General features: G+C 39.8%; 1 protein-coding gene across 2 annotated transcripts in view; it reads right to left on the bottom strand.

Annotated features, from left to right (window-relative positions):
* SCFD2 (sec1 family domain containing 2) overlaps positions 1-25,259 on the bottom strand; it is a 200,490-nt gene that overhangs the window by 25,597 nt on the left and 149,634 nt on the right. The window contains exon 6 of one of the 2 annotated variants that reach the window (XM_069856051.1): positions 14,040-14,158. The exons of the other annotated variant lie outside the window; for it this stretch is intronic. Coding sequence (XP_069712152.1) covers positions 14,040-14,158 — 119 coding nt within the window. Of the gene's footprint in view, positions 1-14,039; positions 14,159-25,259 lie in introns of those variants that run through there. 2 annotated transcript variants of the gene reach the window in all.

Below are 25,259 nucleotides of genomic sequence, written 5' to 3'. Positions count from 1 at the left end.
ATTTTTAAAAGTGCCTGAAATGGTTTCAACTGATGGACCTAAGAATGATGGTAATCGATGTCCAAAGACATTTTCTTTCCCAGTTTAGGTTCTCAGCCAAACCAGAACTCGTGATGTCCTTAAACTGCTGAAGGGAACTTTATACAATAATATAAATATAAAAACATAAGATCACAACTAAACCTAGTAGTTGTAATCTGTTTATCAGCTACTGAAGCAAACCACTATTTTTAACAGAAAGACAAAAATAATGACATTTTAATCCTATGTATCCTTATCTATTTAAAAAGGCCTCTTCACCTAGTATGCTAAACAACAGGTGAAAAGCCATCTGAAAACCAACAAGGATAACAGGCACTTAGGCTGCATTCAATGGGCCCTGCTTAGTAACCTAATAATTTCAATTTTATTTTTCCCTCTTATATAAATTAACAGAATTATGCTACATCCGTTAAGTACCTTGTGCTTTAATTTCATGTCTACACTCAGAACAGTTTCCTTGTTTTTCTTACAGCTAATCTCTAAAATTAAAACTAAACTATAAAAGGACCATTAGCCAAAACACTCGAAGGTTGTTTTCCAGGAGAGTTAGCATGAAAAAGCGAAACGCCAATCCTGTATTGGTTATACCTTAATTGCAGTTTTAGAAGAAAAATATATCGTTTGCACTATGCTTGATACTGAAATCTTGACTACAGAAAGCATGCAGGTATGCTTAACCATATGTGAAGTCTCACTGAAATCTAGCCAGAATACCTTCAACCTTATGTTAGCATCCTAGCTTCCCAGGAAAGAGGAATCCTACTACTCTACTTTTACTACAGACAAATCATTCATTTTCATAAAATATGCAAAGTGACTGTAATCAAGAGCAATGCCTAGCATAACCGGACATTTCATGGAAATTCCTCTTATGATTTTAATTCACATCTCCAGAGAATGTCCTACAGGGCTGCCCCTTTTTTGAAATGCATTTTGCTGACACTGGCCATGATGCATATATTCACAGTATATGTTAATGACACCAAAGGTGAATATTCCTATCTTGTGGCTAAATAAGATTTGGAAAGTTTATAGCCATGGAGGGGTAGAGAGCTGATCTTGCAAAACACCACCCCACAGCTTGGGCATGGGCTCAGCTTTAAATTTAGGAAGCTGGGTCCTTCACCCCAGCACCAAGCTTTTGGGTGGGTACACCACCAGTGTGCTGGGTCACAGTCAGCTCAGTGCAGCCTGTAAATGGCAGCACTTGCCTGCGTGCATCTAACTGCCAGCCAACTGTAACACTTATGCTTCTGTTTATACTAGAAATAGTAATACCTGCTTTCACCTACTTGGTCATCTCTTCCAAGTCTCTTCATTCCCTGAAAATGAACTTTGACACTGGATGCTGAGGTGGAATATGGGAATAAAACAGGGAAAGGACAGAACTGCTGTTTTTCTATCCTGCAAGCGAGGATAAGTGAAATATAACCATTTCCAGGGAAAATGAACCGAAACACTTATGGTAAAGGCCTTCACTGCATAACATCAAGAAAAACTTCTAAACACACAGTATTGAAAGCAACAGCCCCACTTCTCCACACTGAAATTGGTAACTGTACTTAACAGCAGCCTACTACATTGCATTCTATGTCACCAAAGGCTAAGGTCTAGAAACTGGACTGCTGAAAATTTTTGCCTTTACATTGTAACAACTCTTGGCCCTCAATAGAGCTGTTTCATCCTGCTGCTGTCAGTGGTACCATGCATGTAAACAAAGACTACATCTCCCTGGTATCCTGGCCTCACCAGGGGACCCTCTAGCAACAGGCTGGCCGGGGCTGCAGAAAAGCTCCTGTACACTTGCACTCTACCAAACTAAAAGGCTCAGCATCCCGTTGCAGACCAGGGAGGGAAATGGGTAACAGGCAATGAGTGGGTGGTAAAGAAGCCGTGCATGCATCACTCAGCTTGTTATGTGTGCCGCCTAGGCAGGAATTGTATATAGGGCACAGATGCTTATACTCTGCAGGCAGACCAGAGACAACACCAAAGCACAGTCCTCTCAAGCCCTTCCATCACAACCAGTTGTGATAATGGCAAGGAGCACATGTGGTTTAATTCACGCACAGCATCCCATTTGTGTTCTCTGCTTACCTGTATTGCATGTTGTGCACACAAGACAAAACCTTGTCTCTGGTGAGTCATTGTAATGATCTACTGAACAAATGATCTGATGTGCTGTTACTGTGTTTCAGACCTTCCTCTGAAGAGCACATAGAGAAAAACTGCCACCGTTAGTACAACCAACTGTGCATCTGTAAAGCACATCGCACACATGGGTTTGGAATGGCTGAGTCAATTTTTGAAGCTATGAATTGTGAACAACTTAGTTCTGGTGTAAAATCAAGCTGTATTGTCTGTCACCTCACCAGAGTTTGACATTATAATGATTTGTGTCTAGATAAAAAGGTAGATTATAGCTTAGCATACAGCATGGTTGTTTATGTTATTTGGATACACATTATGTCTCTGGTAAGATTAGGAAAACCATATTTTGCAGAGGCATTTGCTCTTTGTGAATCTCAAGGAAATATCTATGCAAAACCAGGCTTACATTTGGAGCCAGAAATAAAACAGAAGTCTTGGCAAATTTCTCTCTTCAGCTTTAGTTTAAGTGGTTGTTTTGTATTTCTCAGCACCTGCTGTAAAACCACGTCATTCAAAGTCATTGTTGGAGTACTGTTTCAAAAGATAACTCTCCTTGTTTTGGGAATATTTCACAACTCCGTGAGAATAACATCCTACAAAAAGTACTTTCAGAGATTTCTTCTCTTTATGAAAGCAGATAAAACTGACTCATGTGACTGATTGAAGTCTTCCTACGTTCATCTGCTCTTATAATCCCTTGAAACTCTGCACTGCACTTTGCAGAGATCATAAGAATACAGCTCAGCCAAAACATCTAACAATACGCGTATAAACAAGAAAAGGCAACTAAGTAAAAAGTGGGAAGAAAGAACAGTAATAAGGCAATAAACAATGCAAGTTAGAGAGCACCACATGAATTATTGCACTTTATGTTAATTTTTAAATTGAAATTACTCTTATACAAGAGATGACACAGAATGTGTAAAGCATATTTTGGATGAAAAGCAAAATAAAATAAGTGAGTCTGTGGACAGTATCTCACAGAGGAGAGAAGGAACCCTATTGCAGGAAGACAGACCAATGTGGCACTATTTGTTTCCAAAGGATGAACAAAGACACCATGTACCAAGCTGCCCCTTCCTCCAAGTACACGGGTGCTGCAGCTGGCCACCAACAAGATGCAGCAAATCCCTGACTATGAATAACAATATTATACAATTAATGGTCTTTCTTATTCTTTTTCTTGTTTATTAACTAGAAAGCACACTGTAGTACAGATGGCAAGTACCAGCCAGCAAAGCAAATGATCAGCAGTACGAGCTGCAAGCACATCTATAAATGGAGAAAATGTCCTCAAGTATTAGGTGTAATAAACTCGTGTTCATTAAACAGGTAATAATTCATAATCTGTACAATAGATAAAAACAGATGCTGGCAGAAGCCTCATTTAGCACATGTAAACACACGTTCAACTTAAAAGGTGTGATGGGATGAAGTTAGGCCAGTGCTTACGTGCTTTGTTGAATTAGTGTTAAACTCTGCAGTTTAAATTCAGAAATAATTGTGCTATTTTAATTAACAAACAATTGAATGGCCTGTGGTCTAGAATGTTTCTTAAGCACTTAAGAATCAACATTTTTTGTCTTTAAAACAAATTGAAAACATTGTATGCATTGGTGAAAACACAGCTTTTAACATAGGCTTGAAGAAACAACAACTGGTAGAAAATGCCTGGGATCTGCAGCCATTTCCATTTAGTATTAATTGTTAATGTTTCCAGGAAAAAGAAATAATTAAAACCACTCATAATCTTGTAGTTCAAGTTTCAACACTAGCTTATGTATTGTGGCCAATATGATTTTATGCTTTATGCCAAGTATATGGCAGAAGCAAAGGGATTTTTTAAATTAAATTGTGCCCAGCTAAGAATGAAAGAGGATATGTAATTTCAAAATTAACTGGGTTTTGTGTGTGTGTGTTTAGGAAACAGACATTAGCAAATGCAAGCGACCAGACAGGTCTGAAGGATCGACAGCAGCAATTTCACCATGAGGCTGATCTAAGGCAGTTCAATGTTGTTTGCTACATGGGGACTGGGCAAGTGCAGCTCAGAGTCGAGGTGGCACCAGACAACTAAAGACTGTCATTTGCAGGGTCTCATACAATAGCAATTGTTTAACTGCAACAGAAATATTTATATTAATATAGCTACTCTAGTAGCTTGTCAAATGATCCATAGACATAGATGCACTTCCATGGATACGTACCACATGCAATGAAGTCCGTGAAGGAGAGGAAGAGACTCCTGAGACTTCTATCATAACCATGTTTCATTTCTGAAGGGGAAAATACTGACTAATTTTGATCCTGAAGTCCTTATACTAGCTTGCAACTGCTAACCTCAATGACTAATTCCTGAACAGGGAAGAATTATACAAGGATGTAGTTGTGAATGTAAACACTGTGAAAAATCATATCTACAGGCTTATTTTCCCCACATTCAAATTCAACATCCAACCTGATTGAACCTTTCACAGTGTTATGTTCCCTCATTCACTACTGAGTAGAATTAATCTGGGCTACATTTATAATGGTTCTGGCTCTTTCTTGTACAAAACCACTCAGAGAATGAAAGACACCTCACACTTCCATGCAGATTTTGAAACCAGAAGAATGGCCTCATTATCCATGCTTTTAATTTTTGGCCAAAAGACTGGTGAAACTGGTGAAAGAAAAGCTTAGGAACAAGTACAGAAGTTGTAAAAAAAAAAAACCCAACCCCATCACGTTGGAGAAACTGTGAGTTATCTGCTTCCTTGATGCATTGGCTACTAACCAACTTGGTCCTTGCCTTTCCTTGATAAGCTGGTGGCACATTTGGAGACATAAATACTGCCCTCTGTAGTGAACTTCTGATTGCTAATTCATCCCCTTTTTGCTTCACCTAATTTTTACGCTGCAGAAATGTAGACTTTTGAAAACAAACCTGCACCAACAGCTCCTCTTCTCCCATTGAATATAAATCTACTTTCTTCAAAGATTTGTCTCTGTTCAACAAGGATGTGTAAAAAAAAACCTGCCAACTTGTCTGCCTTCTTTTTGCTAACTTCTGGCAGTTTTGGGCACAAAGGACTTTGCTATCTGTTTTCTTCTGCTGACTGTCACTGAAAAACTGTACCATATTTTCACAAGATAAATGGAAATAAGGCAAACACCTCACTTTAGTTTACTTTATACTGTTGTATAAGATGAAAATGTTACTTTACACATGTTGTGGTTCCGCCCTAGCTAGCAGAATTATGACTGCCTCCATTATCTGGGATGCAATGATGTCTTCTTTCCCCCTTGTTTGGGATCTTCCTTTTTTTTTTTTTAAAGATGCATTATTATTTTTATACAAAAGGATTTGAAATATTCTATTATGTTATTTTATATGGTGTCTGGAAAATGCTCTGTTTTCTTGCACAGGTATTTCCTCTCTCCTGTGAACAGAAGAGCCCCACTAACTGAATAAAATCTGAGGGTAGTGCCTGGAAATCAGTTAATGGTGATTTTTATGCAATAGGAAGACGGCAGAAAGTAGCACCATGCTCAACCCCCTGGATGGAGCCCAGACTGCTGCAGTGCAAGCACCACGCCGCTCAGCTCTCCAAAAAAACACTGTCTCGCAAGGATGATGCCTCATCCACACTGACCAGGTCCACTCATGGCAAGGCTGGTGGGCTGCGTTCTCCAGGCACAGCTGTTCTGCTTCTGGATCCAGAGCTAACAGGACATATCCAGCTATCCCCAAGGAGACCACACAGTGAGCAACGATTCACCTGCACTAGGTAGAATATCATGTTCAAGCTTCTACCAAGATCCCTGGTCCTGAAACATCCCGTCACAGCTTACTATAACTCTCTGCATTCCCTGAAGTTTAATTAGACCTTTTGTTGCTCTTGCAGAACTGCACTTGTTTTATGTTCAATTCTTGTTAAATTTTTCACAGAAAGGGTCATTGGGCACCGGAACAGGCTGCCCAGGGAGGTGGTTGAGTCACCTTCCCTGGAGGTGTTTAAGGCACGGGTGGATGAGGTGCTAAGGGGTGTGGTTTAGTGTTTGATAGGAATGGTTGGACCCGATGATCCGGTGGGTCTCTTCCAACCTGGTTATTCTATGATTCTATGTTGATACTGGCCATTTAAAAATATTCTGAAATGGGATTAATCTACAATACTGTTAGCCATCTGAAAACCAGAAATCTAGTCCACATTCATTATCTCATCCCAGGGAATCTCCTGGAAAGGCCCTTCTGTCTGCACCGACTACAAGTAGACTAGAAACCTTCACCTGCTAAAATCCTATAATAAAGCCCACTTCCAACTACAGGAAAAGACATTAACATGGAAAAATCTAAAATAATATGAATCTGAGATAACAAAAAAGGTTTAACTTGTAGACTAGAAGAACTATGACAAGCAGAACATGGCATGTGCTGTTCTTCTAAAATCCAACTATGAATAGATGCCACCATCAGCTCTAACACATTCAAAGTCAAAAACACTTACTCTGCAGATATAAATAAACTGTCCTACATCCTGCTTCTGCCAACACTACAGAAGGGGACAAAATACAGAGATATCAACTAGATTATACCTTATCTTGAGAATGATAAATGAAGCGTGATTCATTTGTGAGGAGTCATTAATATGTATAATACTTGCTTAATTTATTTATTTATTTATTTATTTTTATATACTCTTTTTTCCAAGCTTCTCCAGAGTGCTTCCCCAAAGCAAAAATTCAGGGTCTTGCTTTTGCAAAGACTGCCTTGACCAGCTCTTGTAGACAAAGGGAGCCAAATGAAGGCAGAATGAAGCTGTCTCTAACCAAAATCCTGACTGAGCAGAAAAGCAGCAGAATCTGAAGCTCCAATGCGTGAACCAAAATGGACACAGGTTGGCTTTCAAATCTGAGTGTGTTTTTGCAGAGCTGGCAGCTATAAAAACATATTTGCAGCTGTAAGTTGAGCAAATTTGATGAGTCACAGTGGCTGTAAACACACAACCCCCACAGAGTTGTTTGCTTATACCCACTTGTGTTCAATGGAAAACTGAATAACTGAGTAACTGCAGAATACCAAAACCAGTATATAAATGTAACAGAAGAGGAAAAATGACACATGCAACTACATTCTAGTCACTTGCCTTTCAAACAGGCATAAAGTTGAAGCAGATTTTGAAAGGAAAAAACAAATGTTAAAAATGAATGAGGAAGGTAGGCAGAAACTGACAAATGCAGGTGATAACCTGGCTTGCCATACAACTTTCTGGGTGAGATAAATGACTGTTCAGTTGATGGAAGTCTGGTAGATGAGTCTATTCAGATTTCAGCAAAACATTTGATACAATGCCACCTCGAGAATGAGTTTGAAGTCAGGAGATAGGACTTCGCAAAAAAGTTGTAAGAAAAGGGCTGCAAGAAAAATGACAATGATTAGACTACACAAGGAGTCTTAGAAACGTTCCTTGAGGATTGGTCTTACTATTTTTCTTTATAACTTCTACACAAAAAGTAGGAGTGCTGATGACAAAATTATGAGATATTGTCCAAGACAGAAGGAGCCTGACATATTATACAAGATATAAGTTTTGAAGCACCGGAAATGAGACAAAGAAGACTAGCACAGCAATACAAAGTGAGATAAACATCACCAAGGTTATCAGCTTAGTGGGTGATAGTAAGAAAACTCTCTCTCAGCTGGGACCCTGTGATGGAAAAAAACAGAAGAGATGAATCTGGGCGGTATTAGTTGATCTGGGGATGACCCTGAGCTACCAGCACTGCATGAGGCATGCAAAACTCATCAGATAAGATACTTCCTGGAGATACACAGACATGTTCCATTCTAAAAGCGGTAACACTGCAACAGAAACAATTTTAGTTGATAGTGCTTGAGATTCAAACAGGAACAGACTTAAAGAAGACCTGTGAGCATGATTACAGAAAAAAAACCCCATTTTTACCTGAAAAATAATGGGGCTTGCTTAGCTCAGCAACAGGAAAATTGAAGACGCTAAGCTGGAAAGCAGAATAAAGTATCCAATCATCAAAGGAATAGGGTTCTGAAAGAGTCTTTATGGGATGTGGCTGGAAATAAGAGCAGTTTCGGGATGGATTTTGATAAGTTTATAAATGAAATTATATGATATGCTTGCCTTGAAAGGAGCAAGGGGCCTAGTGCAGTGATGAGGGAAGGACCTGCCTGCTTCTGTCTTTCCACACAGACCCTTGATAATTTCGAACAGTTTTTACATATCAGAGATTTAATATGACATCTAGAAGAAAAATCATACAATTTCTCAAATTCTCTATAAAGGTTCTCATAAATACTAACGTAGGAGGTTAACTATTAAAAGCATAGATGTGTCTGGCAGCCTTTTTAAAAGCCTGGTTCAGTTGAGCTGCAGGCTGTCGGTGACCAATTTCATCTTGCACATTTTTCTGCCCTGACAAATGGCTCAGTGGATAGCTACGGGACAGCCTGTCTGAGAGGTTTACAACCTGCTCCTGACAAAGTGCTCAGAGCTGTGAATCAGTCTGTAATAGAAATGAAAATATTTTTCCTCCCAGAAAGTTATTACAATTCTCCTTCCTTCACTCAGAAGCTAAATGTTGAATAAGTTGCCCAGCCATCAGAAAACACTGGTAGGAAAAGTAAAGCCATCAGAGACCACAGATGTGCAGCTCTTTCACTCCCCTAATGAGCCAAATTGCTTTGGCACTGAAGAAGTGTGGTAGGGTCGTCAGAGAGGCAAAGCAATGAAAAAGTTGAGGCTTAATGGGAAGCAGAAGGCTTGAAACTAGTTGTATGTGTTCTGTTTCTAAGTGGCAGGGGAAGCAAGAGGTTCTTTGGCATTCATAGGCCAGCAAGTGGGACTCTGAAGGGGGAAGAACTTACACTATGTACTTTTGGGTGACACGGAAATGCAAATGCACTGCCTCACTGTTTAGAAAACTTAGGTGAATGAAGATAAGGATGAGGCAGATGATATATCTGTTCAAAATATATTCCTAACACCTCCTGCTGCCTGTACGCCGGAGAACAGGGAGGTGGAATATAGCAACAGCCTGATCCTACAGCAACAGACATGCATTTTCTTGCTCTTCTGAAAGTCTGCTCCAGTCTGGGTAAGCTGTAAATCGCTGAAAGATCTTCGCTCACACATGCTCACTTAAGCCTTGCTGGATTTTCACCATTAAGACATCTAAGGAAGCTCTTGCCAAACATACTTCAGTCTTTCACAGGACATAGTGCTAACAGAGCAGTCCATCCATCATTGCTGAAGAGCAGCAAGCTGTGATCTGTAATTTCACAGCTCTTAACTGTGATCGGACAGCAAAAAATGTGCCAATTTCACAGAAGTCTGTGACCATGTCCCATTTTCTAGGCTCTACCCAGGCCAGGGCTGCTCCGGCACTGCACTGGTGCCATGGGATTAAACCCACAGCTGAGGCAAGGAACAGGCTACTAATGGCACTCAGGCAATGATGGGGAGGGCCTGTCAAAAGATGAAGTCCATATTGAAAATTAGTTGTAGAAAGCTAGTTTCTACCTTTTTTTTAAAAAAAAAAACAAAACCACAACTTAGTAAGCAGCTAAACTACAGAGGAATTTAACAAGAAACAACTGCACTTATCAATAAATTTATGATGCTAACATCTATTTATTTTATTAAAACTGTTCCTTGCCAGGTTAGATCCACAAAATTCAGCATCCTGTTTTTATAGAAGACTCATGAAAAAGACATTCATACTTGGAATGCCAAAAGAGCTCCAATCAAGCTCTTCATATTTACTAAGAATGTAAACAAAATGACGTGACCTCAGAAGGAATCATTTACTCCATACTTCTTACAAAGGCCAACAAACATATGGAAGGAATTATGGAAGGGGAGTTAGTAAAGAAGCCTAGTTCATCAGAGAAATGGTTTGTATAAAAATAAATTACATAAGAAAGGGAGAAAAATAGGTAAGCATAGAAAAATGGGTCAAGTGTGAGAAAGAGTACTCTTTTCTTTGGGAAAATGTTTCTTACGTTCTAAGTTTTAAGAGCAGCTGCTGCAAGAATGTAAAATCAGATGTCAGGAAGCAACAGCCTGTGTGTCATATGCAAGGAGAGGAATTTTATCAGGTTCCATTTTTAGGAAGTCTTATAACTCTTGTCACTGGGAAAAAGAAATCACAAAAAGCCTTTAAAAAAATCGCAGACTATGATAGACCTATAAAACATAGAAATTATATGAATATGGGGTTTAGTATGGCCAAAGTTTTATTATGAAGCATAGCAGAAGAATCAGAGGCAGTGTACTTAGGTGTACCGGGCAGTAAGTGCTGGGAAGAAGATCAGGATGTGACTGGGCATCTTTTGGTGCTTGGATATCCTGCTCAGCATGAGAAGTTCCTCAGTGATAGTAGCTGCTTTCCTGCCCTTAGGACAGAGGATGCAGGAACGATCAGAATCAAAAGTACTGTGTAAGCCACAAACAATACAAAGGGGCTGAAAGGCCCAAATCCATGTGGCTACATGTGCCTTTCAGCTCAGGAAACTCAGTGACTTCTAGCTAGACTTCCATCTCAAAGGGAATACACTTAGGAAGGACACATTGAATGCCATCAAGTGAAGCTTTGTAAGACTGAAAAATATGGGGCATCATGAACTCAGTTTCTTGCTGGAGGATATTAAATTGGTTTAGCAGACAATCTTTTTACCAGCTTGTAAGTTAAACTGAGAGTGCTATTTTTACATCTTTATGAGAAAAAAAGCCCCATGCAAAGTTACTGAAAAAGCAGTATTTGGAAGTGACATCATCGGAGCTATGTTACAAAGAGATTAGCAATAAACCTGGGCAAAAGTTTTAAGAACCAGAGGCTCCAGGAGTATTAGAGTAAAAGTTTAAACACAAGTTAATTGGGCTCAAAATACTGCACTAATCTGTTCTGCAAATATGGGCTTAAAAACCGCTTCAGAAAGGCTCCCTTGGCTAATGGAGAGGTAGGAGACTTCTAGAAAGAGGTATCTCTGGAGAGCTAATGTGTGGCACAACTGCCTTTCTTCAGGCAATCACTGATCTTAACACACGCTTGCTTGCAGAAGAACCATGATTAAGGTGACATGAGTTGATAGACCCTTTTTTGCTTTTATGGATACCTAAAAAATAGACCACCAAAGATGGCTTGGTCAGAATAAAAGCCAAAGACTGATCTGGCACACAGAATAGCCTGGATCTTGCAGGGATGCTGTGCAGCATAACGAAGCTTGTACTGCTGCTGTATTAGGTTCCCCTGCTTTGTGCTAAAAATTGCAGTCACCGTTTCCCTGGCTGTCCATGTGTACCTCCTACGAATGCCACATTTACTTCAGAAATTGGAAAGACCATCTGCAAACACCCCATACTTGCTACAATAGGATTTTTACCCCTGAAAACTCTAGGAATTATTGAAAATATTTTAAGAACTGAAGCTGCATTCTACTTGTAGTGAAAACGCATTTTATCCCTTGCTTCACAGGGAGCAACAATGAAGCAACACTGAGCACCACTGGAAATCCCATCATAGCTATGTTTATACAAATCAAAGTTGTTGGAAGTGCATTTCATACCCAGCATGTTCTCAAGTAGCAATCAAAAATGTTATGTTAGATGTCAGCAAGATAGGTGTCTAAATTGATTGAATCTTTCCATCCCTAGCTACTACATTTAACTTATTTTTCTTATAAGAACAATTAGCCTGCCAACCTGCTGAATGAGTGGAGAACCTGAATGTACAGAACATGCTAGACCCGATTACTTGGCACTGCTCTATGAATAACTGATTAAGCCTTTTTGCAGCAATGGCTACAGCCTGGCTTACTTATACAGATAGGTTTAATTAACCAATGAACCACACACTACATTAGATCAGAACAACAGACACACACTAAAATAGGCAGTGGGTCAAATTCTTCTGAAGAGTACACCAGCATCCTTTAAAATCATTCAGGAATGATATTGCAAGGTGCAATGCAGAAAGGCTATTGTTATAATAAACTTATTCAGGGAGGGTTTTTTGGCTTTAAAGGTAAGATTTTTTCCTTTCACTTTAAAGTCTCTCCATTATAAAATGATGGGTGAATTATTTCTGCTTTGGTTAGTCTACTGTAAAATAACCAAGATAGAAGAAAGGCAGACTATTGAATTTCAGTGGTACTTCTACACTGTATCAAGATATGAAAAATCACTGTTGTAAGACATGATTTAATTTCTAAGTTACGCATATAAGGTAGTCTAAACCATTCTGAAACAGCCTAATGTCTAAATTGCCATCAAACTCCCAAGCTTAACAGGGAGGCTCATAATTTCTTCACTGCTGGAAATACTTCTTAAGAGTGATGGCCTTTATATCTCCACCTCTAGACTGGATCTTAACCCTCCAGTGACTGCAACAACCGCTCAGCTATTACATGACTTAAGAAAACACAGAACACATTTCAATCAACTTTTCAGGGAAGTTAGCAGCTACAAATAAGAAAGGGGTACTTGTGCGGTGTGATCAGACAGCTCTTGGCAAAGTACAAGCAAAGACTGGCCACCATTTCGGTACTGGCAGTCCATGTCCTCTTCTCTCCTTTCTTTAGAGTAATCCCTTTGGTAATTCAATACTGCAATATCTTTCAAGTCAAAGGATTTAAGCCAATTGCTCTGACAGACATCTAGGAGATTCCCCACCCTAAGGACAAAAGCATGAATTTTAGCACAAGTCAGTGTGAAAAAGCTACTTCAAAGAAATAGCGATACAACCCACAATTCTATAAACTACTTGAAATGATCGCTCTACACATTCATTGGACTGAAAAGGGGCATGCCATTGTATACAACCACTCTTGCCCTTAATGCTGCTTTCTGGCCTCTGATGTTCAAGACATGGCCTTAGGGAAAACAGGAAAATTTAGTAAGGAGTGGCAGGCTTTTAGAAAAAGATAGCTGTCTACCCAGACGTCCTCCTCTGGGTAATACCATAAGCCTCATCAACTTCTATTTGTTACTTAAAAAGAGGTTTTGCAACTGGGAGGCTAACTGGAAAAAAACTTAAAGAAAGTCAAGAACTGCGTGCTTAGTAATGTAAAAAAATATGTGCTAGGAGAGGTACCTTGCAGAAAGGTGGTGAACATGCTAAAAGCAGGCAATTACCTGTTACCAGTAACATTTCAGCATATGCTCATTTGTACTTTTAACAAATCAAAGGCCTTTCTCAAATCAAGAACTTAATTTGGCAAACTGTTGCATCACTGTAAGAGACAGCCCTTCCTTCACTCCAGATCAAGTTTACTGATCCAGTATATCTAGCAGTAAATCTACGTAGGCTGAAAAGAGGTCAACACTATGCAAGCAGATTTTTTTAATGCTTATAAATCCACCTGGGAAGTGAATTTGGGATCTGATTGTTGATTCCCAATGCATGAGCCTTAAAGTTTTACAAATCAAATAAGGACACGGGGTTTGGCCTGTTTCCATACACACACACACAGAGACAGATAGAATATTTATTTGATATATCTATGTTCACCAGCTTTATCATCTTAGAAAGGAATTTATGCAAGATAAATTCTATACCAAAAAACTTACAAGGCTACTCAAACTCCAAGCCTCAGAACATCTAACAGATCTGAAGGCTGTTTAAAAAATACCATGAAAATAACCAGCTGAGCTAGAACACACATTTGGTGGTGGTGTCACTCCAGCTACCCATGCACAACCATGCTAAAAGCTAATTACTCTGTGTGTTCTGTTCAAAAATGTCTGTAGAGAAGCCATAAAGTAATTCTGGCTCAATTTCAAATGTACCTTTATGGTGTAGGCTTTTAAGTTCCATTAGTTGCATCTATGTTAGGTTCTAGTTTGGGTTAGGAGTTTTGATGAAAATCTTCTAGTTCCCACTTGCTGAGCTTCCACTTGCATGACAGAGTAACCTTGCAGTGTACAACTTGAATTCCTTCCCACTGAAACTAAACCAAAAATGTCCTTCAACGACTAATCCACATCACAGGAGCAGATAAGAACGAGTCTCCAGCTCATCAAGTGTGGACCCCAGATCCTCAGCATCAGCAGTGACTGTGTGTATGGAGAATAAGCAGAAGGGAAACAGAAAGTTACTTCATTCAGACAGAAAATGCTATGATATATACACAGAGCTGTGTGTTTTTAAAAAATTAAAGTAACATTAGTAGGCAGCAAAGATATGCAGAATTTCCATGAAAACTTCTGCTGTTTGAAAAGCTCTAAAAATAACAAATGACAGTGCCGCTAAGTACGACAAAAGATAATGGGATGGAAGTAAACATTTCAGAATTGTTAGGACAAGAAAGGGAGGAGATACTAAGATATCTCTGAAAATGGAAATGAAAGAATGAAAGAAAAAATCTGTGAGTGAGTCTGTGTCCCCTTTTTTCCATAAGGATGAACAAAGGAAAGCAGATTCGTGCTCAAGGAATCAGTAACGCCATGAAGATCAGTCTTTAAGCAGATCATATTTTTTTTTAATTTTTGATTGAGTTCCTCTCTACAACTTCCCTTAAATACCCACTCCCACTGCTGAAGTGGCCTTGTGCTTTTAAGTTATGTTTCCATGCTTTTGAAGACAGGAGGAAGGGATGATCACCACCCTCTTCCTCTGTCTACAAGCATCTGAGTCACCCTGCAAGCGCTTGTTTCGGTGTGAAGGCAAAGAAAGGCAAATCTTGGCGGGGGAACCCCCTTCCAGGAGATGGGGGCATTTAGCATGGCAGCATGTGCAACAACACTGGATACTCATTCATGTGCTTTTTGAGCTGTGCATGATTATAAAGCCGTTACAGCACCACTGTTCTGTGAAAGAATGGCATCAGAAGGCAAAATTGCTGCCCTGTGTCAGAGGGCAAAATTGGCTCTCCTCGCTTCACGGTAGATACTCTGAATGCCTATGGATTAAGCAATGCTCTGATGTATCCCCCCCTGCTCAGCCACACCACAAATCCCAACACATGAAGCTGGATCAGGGATGCAATCCCACGGAAGACCAATTGTATTGTATGTCAGGAAAAATACTCAAATACATGTGTCTAATATCCCAGATTATCCTTAGCTGAAACAAAAGTTGCTGCCTTGCTTTTTTCAGTCCTTACAAGAAGTGGTCCTCTCTTTATCACAATAAATAAATCCAATATGTCAACATAAATAATAGCATTCTCTAGTTTCAGCCACGGTACAATTAGGAATTTCATTTATAGTGTGCCTATGAAACAAAAACATTTATTTGGAAAAAGTAAATGGAGTTTTAAGAGCTTCTGTCCTGCTGCTGGTAGAAACAAAACACAATTCCTAAATGCCTGTATCCCTGATCATCCTACTTGCTCCAACAGTTTGGGTGCTCAAACACTCCTGTACTGCCCTCTCCTGTTCCATCCGCAGTCTGCTGGTTTAGGATAGGAAATTAGCAGCCAGACAACCAAGCAAGCGACAGCTTGGATTTTTTTCCTGTAAGTAGGATTTGATGTCAGTTGTCAGAATGAACCTAATAATGATAATAATGAACCTTAACAATGATAAGGAAGGGTATAAACTCAAAATGTGCATGGTAGGTAACACAGCACTGATCATACTGAAGACTAAACAGACTAGGGAAAAAAATACTTATTGCAATTTCTATTTGTTCTCCCGTCCTCTCTCCTTCCTCCTGTGTTACGCTGCTCTCGACTCTAAACAGGGTCATCTGAAAAATGCTGCGTGAGGGCTACATGGGCACCAACACAGCTTCCTTGACATCTCAGGGTATGCTATCAGATTTGTCATCCTTAAAATCACAGCTCTAGTGGGAAACATACACAATAATAAACCCTCTTGGGTTGATAATGAAAACGGCAATTAAAAAGCTTTTGGTATTCTAGGAAGAAGATCGAAACTTGCCCAAACAGGGTCTGTTATTGCACACTCTCCTGCCCTCCAAGCCATAGAAATTAATTTGCGGGGTGTCCAACCCCAAATCCTTTTTAATAGCTTCTTCAGGTTAATGGCAGTGAGGATTCAGAGGATTCATCTTAAAGGTAGATTCTGCTTTTATTACTGGCCAGAAGATGCTGTGTTTGGGGGTTCCTTAGACATTGGTTGTTTTCTTTTTGTATTTTTTACTATAGGAAAACTAATCTGAATTAGCAGTTCCTTTTTGGAGGAAGAAAGACAGTGATTTTAAAACCTGAGGACCAAAAACTCCTGAGTGCCTCCTGATTTCCCCATTTCTTTCCTAATGAGCACAGTGACCTCTGCTGTCTTGGGAAAGGTTGCCTGTTTAGTAACACCGCAAGAACTTCCCAGCTTTCCCCCACTTCATATATTCCCCTCTTACTCTGTGAAAAAAAGCAATATACATTTATCTTGTTGCTCTTTATTTTAAAAGAAAGAGGAAATATCCCCCCAGATATCAGTCTGTTCCAGTTGCAAAAATCAACCAGAAAATTAATCAGAAATTCTGGTCTGGGTCGGTATTGCCAGCGCATCCCAGAGGTGCTTATGTTGTCCTGAACACTTTTGTTCAAAGGGTGAGGGGTTGATCTAAAGGCTTGCTAAATAAAGCAATGATTCACTTACTCCCTTATAAGATACAGTGATTTCTTTTTAAATCATCTGCAACCTTGACAACAGCTTCTCGCAGCGGAGGAAGAACTGGTATCCATTTAAACCCATTCTGGGAATCATAAACAGCTTGTTGACAGAGGTCACATCCACAGGGGAGCTCACAGTTGATTAGTTCTCCTTCACAGAGCTTTTGCAGGCTGTTATGACTTGTGCTCCAAGGGGATTTAAGACAGAGATGTGCTGAAATAACCAGAAACAATTTGAGAAGATTGCATTGTGTCTGCCAAGATGCCTAAATAAATGGGAAATGAAAATAGCCATTAATTTTGAACGAAGCTTTGCTACTTTTGCTATAGGCTATATGTCTGTATTTTTGATGCATCAGCTATTGTTCCATATGCTGTGTTATACTGAAGTCACAGCTTCTACCTCAATAAAAATACCTCTTAGATAATCTTCTGAGAATGCTTCCCATCACATTACTAGATTTGAATGCCAAAGTACAAGGAAGAGGGAGAAGATTTTTAGTACGCTTGAGATGTAAATCTATGGGAAACACAAATTCAGCAGTTCTGCTGTATGTATTCCATTCCCCCATCCAATTTCTTGCCTATGCTCCTTCTTATTTTCCTTAACAGTTATTTCAGTTTTACAGTATTGTCTGAATTTCTAGTTACTTACTTAGTATTGTTTTCTTATCACTAAATTTGCAAAACTCTCAATAAAGAAATTGAATGTTAACACGCAAGGCATTCCAAACAAATAGAAACCTTAATATCATCTACAATGTGAATGCTGCATTGCATTAAAATTCCTATGTAAAAAAATTCCAAATTCACTGTTTTCCCGGACTGTTTACAAGTAGCTGGCGTTTATTACTGCTACAAGAAAATGTCCCTAGCATTTATGTTTTACAACTTCACCTATACAATTCTGAATTATTGCCATTTCTCTGTTAAATCCCAATTCTCTAACCTCCACTTTATCAGGTCTGAATCCCAAAATATACTTCAGAGTTTATCCCATTGCTGAACTTTGACACAATAGACAGTCTTTGCTTGGCACACAATATTTAGGTCTCTCCAGCTGCCAGTCTAAAGCACTTCATTAGGTGGAAACAATTATCAGAACTCTGAATAAAGGATGTTTTCCAGCCCTTTGGCCACATATTTTCAAGAGATGTTGACATCCCGCCCCCACCCCCAATATGCTTGCCTAGTATTTTTTATGTATGTATATACAAACACATACCAAACACGTTTCATAGCTTTACTTCCAAACTTTAATTTCTTACTATCGTAATGTCTGCAAGTGCATCTATACAGACAAATAATACTGAGAAACTGAATTACTACTGAACAAAGAGGTTTCACGCAATGTTATAGAAGTTGGTATTTCTTAATATTAATATATATCAATGGATTAACATTTTAATGGCTGTTATTAATGGCAGTAAAGAAGAAATGTTGCTTTTTTGTGGACTTTCCTCACAATGTAACAGCAGTGAAATATCTTAATTAAAGAGAATTTCCTTTAATGCTTCAACAACTATACACTTATTACTGAAAACCCCAAAGAAACTAAGATGCCAGCCCACAAAGCAGAATGGAGGAGGAAAGGCACACCTCAATCCTACTGCCTTTAGTAAGACTCTATGTTGGTACCTGAGCTACACTGTAACCACACTCCCCATATCAGGCCCTAGTGCAAGTCAGCGCATCGTGCTCCCATCAGCATGAGGGTCTGGACGGTAAAAAGTTTTACCATGTAATGAACCTTTACTTGCATGTAATATGGCATTTCATTATGGCTGGAGCTGCCAGTGACACCTAGTTGAAGGCTGCTGTTTAAATACAGAAGTCTTCCTTCAGTTTTTCATAATTCTGTCAAAACAGGATCTTCCTTACCCAATTCCTCCTCAAAATGTGGATGTGCTTAGAAGGAAGGAGTAAAAATAGTTCATCTGCTTCTGGGAACAAAGTGAAGAGAAATTCCTTGCTGTTTTAAAAAAAAACAGCAGCTCCCTTGCTTATCTTTGCTCTAAAACCTGGAAATAGTTGAGAAGCTTAAATCTGGGTTTGAGATTAGCTAGGTGTATATTTTACTGTGTCTGGTCAAGGTCCATTTTGATATGGCCAAGTCTTAAGCGATTTTAAAACATACAGTTGCAGCTTGTGATAAATGGCACCTGAAACATTTAGGAGCAGCTCAGAGATCCCAGAACTGTGTGAAGCCTCAGCCACTGCATCTAGCTCCTACTTGGGGTTATTTCTAGTGTTTGTATATAGCCTGGGTAAACCAAGCAGGCAGCAATATCGTGACCTGCCCCAGACCTCACAGAAAGTTCACAGCAGCCCCTTTAGAAGATGCAGCTCTCATGCCCACGCCGCAGCCTTGCTGCAGGCTGATGCCTCTATTTCCCAGCCCCAGCCACAAATGAGAACCAATCAGTTCCTGCAGATCTTCTAAAGAATGGAAGAGAGCATCTTAAATGTCATTGAGGGGAGTGCAATTTCTGCCTGCACCAACCAAAGGTCTAGAGAAGATGAATGGCTTCTTCTGCCAAGCCCCATTTCCACAGTGCTGAAAGCAGAGACAATGTGCTGTCTCTGCCCTTCCTAGCAGCATTGCTAGGTGTAGGGCCACAACACGCTCCAAGATGCTCAGGGAAGGCTCTGCCCTCCTAAAGGGCAACTGGAAAAATGGGAAAAAAAGAAGACTGACAAATTGAGCCCAGCTCAGCAGATAGATTTGTGAATTATTACATTTCTGACCCCTACAGCAATGCAAATCCTAGGATGTGCCAAGAACAAATTAGGCTGCCTGCAGCCTTGGGACTTCTCCCCAGAAAAAAAGCCTTTTTTCTAGACATAAGAAACAAGGACCTTTGCCAATGCTGGAGAACAGACAGATAAAGATTCCCTCCTGAACGCCTCCTTTGCAAAATTCAAGGCTTTATCATAATGAAGATATAACTTTTTTTTTGTTTGTTTTTGTTAAAGTAACTACACAACAAAAATAGCAATTTGAACTTCCACTGAGTTCATGGCTTTACATTTCCATTGCTGTGTATCAAAACTCATGCTCTTGAAGGCCCATAGTGCCTTAAAATGAGAGGAGCCCCTACCTCTGCTGCATCCAGGTGCTGGTGGGCTTTTGCTGAAGAAAGTAATTTTAATGTTACTCTTCAGTACTCTCCTAATTCCCAGTCTCATTTTGCTTGCCAGACCAAACTTTCCTTTCTCTTTCCAGGGGAACATGAGATACATGTAAACAGAGAATGTGGGATTTGAGTTTTCTTTCGAAATGTAGTTATTCAGCAGAAAGTATTGGAGGCAAAATGCGAAGTCCCAGAAGCCATTTCTCCCAGAGCCGCTTGGACATCCTTTAGAAGGGGGATGAAGCAAGTTTTTTCAAGAATATACTCTTCTGTAAAGTGCTAAAGACACTTGTCTTCAGTGTAGAGTTAATCTGAACCAAAACAAATTTCAGTCCTAGCCAGACTTCCATTCATAGAGAAAAACATTAGTTCGAAAGTGACGGTGCTTTTAACTTATGTGATTTGCCTCAAGTTACAATGAAGAGGCAAAATATTTAGTTTGCCCAACTTAATTTCTCTGTGCTGCTCTGCAGTTATTTTACTGACCCTCTAATTCATTTGTGCAGTTCTAGTATAATTTTGCAGGATCGCCGTTCTCGGGTAAGCTGTGCTATGCTGGGGGAAGTTCAGTTGAGCACAGATAACTCAAGTTAATTCAGCTGTCAAAATACAACCAAAGAAATCTGAGACCAGTGGTGCAATTTCCTAATATTATCTTCCTCACTCATGTTTCATTTACCTCTGGGACAGTAATTGAGTAGCTACTCAGTGTAAACCCTTTGCTCTACAGTCCAAAAGGGAGAGAAGTGGCAGAGGCAATCAGTAACATCACACTTCAGCATATCTGGAGAAATTGAGGCACAATCACATTGAATGTCTGCAGCTATTTTTGGTACCTTGCTCACGGAGTTTTTTTGTTTCTTAATTTGTAACCAATTAGTAATCTATAAGTGAATTTTCCATACTGACCCATGACCATTTAGATTATGTAAAAGCATTGGGTGAGGGTTGTTGATGAGATGCAAGTATATTATTTGGAAGGTCTCAAACATAAACTGCTGAGCACTTCTGCATCAGAGTTAATTCTGCAAACAGCACATCGACTCTTCTCTCCAGTGTGACTGATGCAGCCAGTGGTCCATTAGTTCCCTTGTCTGTTACAGAGCACTACACCTCCAAAGCAAAGCAATGTTGACAGAAACTGCTCAGGTCTAAATACAATAAAATTTTCTTTGATTTTTATTTATGTTTTAATGCTCAATGAAGAAAAATTTTGAAGAGATTTTGCTTTTGAGTTAGTAATTTACAAAAAAACAGCAGTAGTGTGCTTGTGTGAAATGCTCAGTTAAAGAGCAATTTTGTAAAAAAATGGAATAAGAAAAAATATTTTACTAAATCTGACAGTTCTGATTAATCTCAGGAACACAAAAGTGATTGGATTATTTGGCACAGTGAGAAATAAGGGACTTCTACCTGAGATACAAAGGGTATCACTTTTTTAAGCCTTCCATTTTACCCCTGAAAAAGGCAGTCGTTGACTACAGCTAAATAGTAGGTATCCCTCACTTAACTATGCATTTTGCTAAACTCTCTGTAATTAAAAAAAAATAACATTAGGGCTTCATTTTTCTTAATGCTGGTATGGAGAATTGCCTGTGAAATTTTATTCATCTGAATTATTTAGTCACTATATAGCAACTTATTTTTCTTCCAAATGAGATTCTCAGGTAACAGCCCAAACCCAGCAGCTGAAGTTGAAAGAGAAAACCCCAAACCTGCCAGACTTGGAAATGAGGTGAGTGGAAAAGCAATAAATGAGGGAAGAATTGTTAAGGACCCAGACCCTGCACCAGCACTGAGTGGGCACCACACTCGTTTCTCCCAACAGCTAGGACCTGAGGAAGGCAGACAGAAAAACGAAGTCTTATTTTCATGGCTAGGATCTTCCTTAAAAAATGAATCCTTCCCACACACCCCATTTAGTTCTTCTTGTCTCTGACCCTGTTTTGCAAAAGGCATGGAGTGGATGTCAGAGCACCAGGGCTCCTCCTGCTCAGTGAGGACTGTCCCAGCAGCTGAATGTTATTTGTGTCCACACATGCCCTTCATTCACACTTGCACTGAAGCAAAACCACCTTGCAGTTCCTGCTGTGCACGTTGCAGGGTTTCACAGGTCATGGCCAAAGTGTCCTTCTCGTACATTTAAGGGAAAAAACCTGCAAGACTTTTACAGTAAGTAAGACGATCTCCTTCCTCTGAGTGTGGCAACTCTGCAGCTATTCAATTCCACCCAATAAATGGGAACCATATGACCAAAACGCAAGGGAAAGTGCAGATAGTTTACACTGCAGCTTTTCCATCAAACACCTCTCCAGTCTTTGCATGGGGAAAGCTTCTTCTGTAAATGTCAGACCTGTTCACAGCTTGGGGTAGTGCCAGAATAGATGTGGCTCCTTTTGTAGGTCCCAGTACAGTTGTCAAGTCTCTCTTGTATTCTATCCTTTTTTCCTTCCTGATTTCTGTACCTTGCATACATACTTTCCTTCTCGGCGTTTACTAAAGGGAAAGCTTCTTCTGTAAACGTCAGACCTGTTCACAGCGTGGGGTAGTCCCAGTACAGTGGTAAAGTCTCTCTTATATTCCGTCCTTTTTTCCTCCCTGGTTTCTGTACCTTGCACACATACTTTCCTTCTCAGCCTTTATTTAATCTCTGTGGATTTTGACAGTTCTCCCAGTGCTGGTTCTTAATCGAGATTAAGGCACCTGAACATCAAGGAGTTGCTGCCATTGCTCATTAGGGAAACTGCAAATGCCACCAGAAGCTACAGTTCAGCACTAGCTCTGTAATGCCTGAGCTGAAAACGTCCTAAGAACTAGCTGCTATCACCAAGAGATGTGACTCTGATCACACGGCAGCAAGAGAGAGGCAGACAGCGCCTTTTTCAAGGAGATACCCTACAGTACATCTACTCAAGTAGGTTTACTAACTTGTAGACCTGCTAACATCCATACCACGGGAGATGCCATGCCTGGAGCTCAGGCTTCAATGCTTTGCACCCAGGTCCACCAATGGTCTTTAAACACAATGTTCTGAAATATAGATATACCCAAACAGCAACAAATTATTGACTTAGGGAAGCTGGGATTGTGTATCAAGGGATGCACTGTGCTTTATATGCCCTATTCTGCTATTCTTTAATCCTCTACAGTAAACAGATTGCCTGGCTGGCTAGGTCTTTGTTCCTACCCAGTACAACTGTGCCTATGTTGACAGTTAATTTTTGGTTGCCCTTACTACTAGAGCTGGCAAGATGCTGAGCTGTGCTCTGGAAATTGCTGTTATCTGTACAGTGAGATCCTGCCTCCACCAAAAAGGTGCTGCTGACAGAACTGGGCACTGCCCAGGAACTGAAGAAGAAATGTGCCTCTCCTGTCAAGCTCACTTACCCAGGCAGAGACATCTTTTAAATAAGGAATCTGTAGGCAGTTGTCTTTCCCGATTCGCATGGTTGTCATCTTTCCTATTGTGTTTTCATATGCTTGTCCTCACCAGACAAAAGGTCTGCTTTCACTTCTCCTGGAGTCAGTGGGAACTCTGCCATCAATTCCAGCCGTGGTTGGATCAGGGCCAAAATGTTAGCCACTCCACTTTCCCTTAAGTCATTCCCAAACAATACTTCTTTGATTACGTATCAAGCCTGAGGGGTCTTAGTTATCTTCTAACCCTCTCCTTTATATGTTCCGTATCTATGGATTCCATGGTGTAGGCAGGAACTGTTTGAACAGAAGGGCCTTAATCATCAAAAGTACTTTTCTTCCCCAGCCGTGTTTTTTCTCAAAGGGAGTTTGTTGCTAATTCCTTTGGGAATAAGATGGAGAAAAATGAAAAAGGAATGTCATAGGTTTGAAGAGAAGCTAAAACAAAAAACCTCAACCCCAAAGAAAGATAGTTTCTGACATCTGAGAACTAACACACAAATAATAAAATTCACCAGGAGAAAAAAAAAATCCTGCTCACACTGAAACATCAAACTTATAAAAGTGATGTTGGATGCAAATATGACACAAGCCACAAGGATAAACTTTGCAAGAGGTTTAAGGGTGTTTGCAACAGAGGGGAGTAAATAATAATAATACCTTATAAGAGGGGTTATAATACCTTATAACAGGGGCTATATAATACCTTATATATAACAGGGGTTATATAATACCTTATAGGGGTATAACAGGGGTTATATAATATCTTATAAGAGGGGTTATAATACCTTATAACAGAGGGGAGTAAATAATACCTGCGGTTGTTTAGCCTGGAGAAGAGGAGGCTGAGGGGAGACCTCATTGCTCTCTATAACTACCTGAAAGGAGGTTGTAGAGAGGAGGGTGCTGGCCTCTTCTCCCAAGTGACGGGGGACAGGATGAGAGGGAATGGCCTCAAGCTCTGCCAGGGGAGATTTAGGCTGGACATTAGGAAAAAATTCTTCACAGAAAGGGTCATTGGGCACTGGCAGAGGCTGCCCAGGGAGGTGGTTGAGTCACCTTCCCTGGAGGTGTTTAAGGGACGGGTGGACGAGGTGCTAAGGGGCATGGTTTAGTGTTTGATAGGAATGGTTGGACTCGATGATCCAGTGGGTCTCTTCCAACCTGGTTATTCTATGATTCTATGATTCTATGATACCTATTTATTTAGGTAACTGCACAATCTAACAAGTCCAAAATAACTTCAACTGATTCTGAGTATCTATCTCCTAGACTTCTAAATGGTAATTGCATTCCCCTTTAATTAGAGACTCGGATAGTTATACTCTTCCATAAAGAGAAGCTGTACTTAGATATTTAGTTTTCAGCCACAGAGGGCAATACCACACCACTGTGTGGTTATGTCTTACAGATGCCACTTGGTAAAGGATGAAATGGCTGGAGGAGACATCAGTCTGACTCAGAAGACCAAAACAGGACTCTAAACAAATTGTGTCCTGCAAATAACATCCTTATGACTGAAGAACTTCGGCACTGAAGTTAGTATTATTTATAGAACCACAGGGAATAACAGCTCAGCTGTACAATTGAAGAGCTTTACTATAAATCGGACATACAACAGATTTCCATGTACTTAAGGTGAAATATAATCCCTGTCCACATAGGACAGATGAGAATTTCATTTGGTTTTGCAAAGTGTGCATGCAAAGGAGATGACATGACAGCCATACTAAGCAATACACAACTCCCCAAAAGGCTGAGCATTCCAAAAGAGGAAAATGTGCCATAGGAAAGTGGGACTGTATTTTACTCTTCCACCAAACATGAATAAATTAACAAATACATTCAATATAAAACAAATGAACAAAATCAAAATAAAACATGCACATAATATTACCAAGTTGTCTGTTTGAATTAGAAAG

Source organism: Phaenicophaeus curvirostris, chromosome 4, assembly GCF_032191515.1.
Source record: "Phaenicophaeus curvirostris isolate KB17595 chromosome 4, BPBGC_Pcur_1.0, whole genome shotgun sequence".
NCBI classification, from domain to species: domain Eukaryota; kingdom Metazoa; phylum Chordata; class Aves; order Cuculiformes; family Cuculidae; genus Phaenicophaeus; species Phaenicophaeus curvirostris.
Note: the sequence above shows the minus strand (reverse complement) of the source record. Positions and strands in the feature narration are given on the sequence as shown.